Genomic DNA, 3,514 nt, shown 5'->3' with positions numbered 1-3,514 from the left:
AGGCCATGCAGAGGAGAGAAGTGGCTGATTTGAGAAATGTTTTGAAGGCAGAGCTAATAGGATTTGTTGCCAAACCAGAGGTGGGTGTGAGAGAGGAGGGTGGGTATGATGCCAGGGTCTGGCGCCTCTCCGTGGGGCAGGTCTGGGGGAGACCAGGAGCTAGGTTTGGGGAGCCCAAGGGCTGATACTGGAAGTGTGGGGAGGGGAATGAGGCGGGGAGGAGAGGGTGATATGGGGCATCCAGAGCAGGTAGGAAGTGTGTGGAGAGGAGGCTGGAGGTCCGGGACACAGTCTGGCCCTCCAATGTGCAGGGAGGGACAGACGAAGTCTCAAAAGTGAATTATATGCACCCCTTTTCCTCCTGCCCCAGATCTGGGGTCTGAGGCTAGAGGTAGGATGCTCAGCCATGGTAAGTATTGCTGGTGCGATAGGTGGAAAATTTGGTGTCCCGTTTCCACACCGGGCTCTGAGTGCCTTTCTTCAAAACAGGGACAGAGGCACTTGGCAAGTAAGTGTGTGTAAGGGTGGGGAGGGCTCCACTGAATGCAGCATTCCCACATAGCTGAGGACGCAGCTGAGGACGAAACTTGAGGGAGGGCCCAGCTGGAAGTGTGTGTTTTACTGTTGAGCTTTGGGAGCCCCTGAACATGTTAAAAGTAGGGGGAGATGAGATCTGATATGGGGAGTTTTGCATTTTCTTTTTCTTTCTTTTTTTTATTAAGATTTTTATTGGGGAATTGGGGGATGGGAACAGCGCTGGGGAATTGGGGGAAGGGGAATAGACAAGTTGCTGTCCTTTTGTTCTTCANGGGGTTCCAATGAAGCCTGGCGTTGAAGCCAGCCTCTGATCATGTGGGTGCCCACTCCCTTGGCCTCCCTGCAGACCCGGTGCAGGGGAGGTCTGCCAGGTCCTCAGGGTCACAGAGGGCACATGTGGCTCTCAGGTCCCAGCCCCTCAGCCCTTAGCCTCTCAGACCCCCTAGTCACTCCTCCAGTGAGCCCCCTCATGCCTGCAACCCCCACCTCACACTTGGAACCCCTGCACAGCCTGGGCAGGCACAGAGGAGCAAGCCTGGGAGGTTTCCACACTAGGGTTCCCAGTCCAGGAACCCTGGGATGGAGGGTAGAGTCTCCACCAGGTATTTCTTCTACATCCTTGAATGGGCAGTGTCCTTTTGAGAATGAGAACATAGGCTTTCATTTACACTGAATGTAGGGAGGCCACTGGACGCACGTGTGCCAGGCCTCGGAGAGGTCGGGTCCGAGGGTGGGACGGGGCAGGCTGGGGGGCCGGGAAGGAGGGAGTCCCAGGTCAAGGGTACTGCCTCCTGGTGCCCACCGCGCCCCTCGTCGAGGACACATCGTCGGGATGGGGGAGCCCCCAGGAGCTCCACGCCTGGGTTTCCTCCGCTAGGAAATGGGGCTGAGCGCGGGCCTGCCTCCAGGACGGTGCAACAACGCCAGGGCTTATTCTCCCGTGTTCCCCCGCCGCTGCCTCCTAGAGACCCAGCACCTGCGCGCCCCCAGATCGTGGACTCCGCTCCCGGGCCCCATGTCCTCGGCGGGGCGGAGCTTGCGTCTGCCCCGCCCCTCCGTCCCTAGCGCTTTGGCCGGCGCGCCCCTGGCCCAGCTGCGGCGCGTGACGCGGGGCGAGCGGCTCCGGCGGCCACCGCGGGCAGGCACAGGCGGCTGGGTCGGCCGGCGAGCGGGCGGCATGGCGGCGGCAGGGACCGTGGCGGGCCCGGCGGGGCCTGAGCCCATGCCGAGCTACGCGCAGCTAGTGCAGCGCGGCTGGGGCAGCGCGCTGGCGGCAGCGCAGGGCTGTGCGGACTGCGGCTGGGGTCTGGCGCGCCGCGGCCTGGCCGAGCACGCGCACCTGGCGCCTCCGGAGCTGCTTCTGCTGGCGCTCGGAGCGCTCGGCTGGACGGCGCTGCGCTCCGCGGCCACCGCGCGCGTCTTTCGGGTCAGTGCAGCTGGGGGCCGAGACGTGGGAGCCCCGGGCTGGGGGACTCCGGGCCGCCGCGCGCCCCTTTCTGTCTCTGCGGGCTGGGTCACTGAACGTGGGGGGCCTCGGGCTGGAGGAGCAAGGGACGCGGGGTCCTGGGCTGCCGCGTGCCCCCGTTGGTGCGAAGTGGGGGTGGGAGGTGGATGCGGGGGTGTGGCCGGGCCGGAGGAAACCCGCGACGTGGAGACCCCGACACGGGTGGGGTGTTCGTGATTGGGGTAACCGGAACACGACCCATTCCGGTCAGTATGGGACAGGGAGCCGAGCCAGGGTCACAGGAGCGGAGAACGCGGTCTGGGAGGGCTCCGCGCTCAGGGGCCTCCGGATCATGCGGAGCCCCCTTCAGAGCCCGAGCTGAAGCGGGGTCCCAGGTACACGTAGCATCCGGGCTGCCTTGTTCTCTGTTAACGGGGAAGCGGCCGGAGCTCACGGCCGCTGCCTCGCGCCTGTCTGCCGTCAGCGCCCTCCTCCGACCGAGGGATGCAAAGGCCTAGGCTCCCTCGCCACGCTGGTGGTCCCAGCCTTGGGGAGGCGGCAGGGCCTGGGTCTTGGAAGCGGAACTGCGCTACCTCCAAGGGGCTGCGACAGAATTTCCCAGTTTCCAGCGAGCCTGGGGAGGCCACCGCCCCGCCTGGAGAGTGACCGTGGGAGTGACATTGGCACCTGGTCTCCCTCCCATCCTTGGGGAGGGGTCAGCTGTGGAAAGGCGTTTGGCCCCCTAGCTCGGCTGCGACTTCCCCGTGGACCAGCTGGAGTCACTCCGCCCCAGTCGGGCTGGAGGTGGCAGGGGTGCAGGGACAGAGCGCCCAGCGCCAACAAAGGGGCCTTTCTCTGCTGGCCAGGAAGAGGCTGGCCCTTGTTAAGTTGGGGATAGGGTGTTGTCTGGCTGCTATTGTTCCCACCCCCATCCCTACGTCTCCCGCGTGGGGAAGAGACCCCTCCTGTCACCCTGCTCAGGGAGGGGGAGGCGGGCATGACAGGGTCCCCTCCATAGTCATCCCTGGTCCCAATTCGGGCTTTATTGCTCCCTCACCTTCTCAATTTCCAGCTGAGAAGTGGGAGGTCCAGGAGGGTGAGGACTAGAGCCCAGGAGGGGGATGTGTTCGCTCTGGGACCACTGAGACAGAGCGGGCTTTCTCCCCACGTTCCTGAGGGAGCCGGATGGAGGGACAGCAAGGTCACGTGCCCCCCCCCTTTTGGAATCCACGGAGGTCGGGCCCTAGCCCTGGGCCCTCTCTCCTCAGCCCGGGTGGGCCTCTCGCCCCAATTCGAGGTTCGCCTTCCCAAGAAACGGGTGGAGGGGCTGCCCTGTCCTCTAAAGCTCATCTTGGCAGCAGCCTGGTTGCCAGGGGCTACCGGAGCTGGCTCTGGCTGTCTCCATGGCAACTGGAGGTGCTCCAGCCCCCACAGCTTCTAGGGAGGGGGCGGGGCTTGGCTCGGCAGCTCTGGAGCCCCACCCCATCCGGGACCCCAGGGGTGCTGGGCCCCTGAAATTCCCCTGTGCCTCAC

The 3,514-nt window shown here is 64.6% G+C and overlaps 1 protein-coding gene across 1 annotated transcript in view; it reads left to right on the top strand.

The window, feature by feature from the left end:
* Positions 1 to 1,584: 1,584 nt before the first annotated feature.
* The window catches only part of CERS1 (ceramide synthase 1), a 26,124-nt gene continuing 24,194 nt past the window's right edge, over positions 1,585 to 3,514 (top strand). Inside the window, exon 1 of the mRNA XM_019641844.1 lies at positions 1,585 to 2,060. Coding sequence (XP_019497389.1) covers positions 1,715 to 2,060 — 346 coding nt within the window. The 5' untranslated portion in view covers positions 1,585 to 1,714. The remainder of the gene's footprint in view (positions 2,061 to 3,514) is intronic.

This window comes from Hipposideros armiger, unplaced genomic scaffold (assembly GCF_001890085.2).
Source record: "Hipposideros armiger isolate ML-2016 unplaced genomic scaffold, ASM189008v1 scaffold_64, whole genome shotgun sequence".
Lineage (NCBI taxonomy): Eukaryota > Metazoa > Chordata > Mammalia > Chiroptera > Hipposideridae > Hipposideros > Hipposideros armiger.
This window is presented reverse-complemented; position numbering and strand designations above follow the sequence as displayed.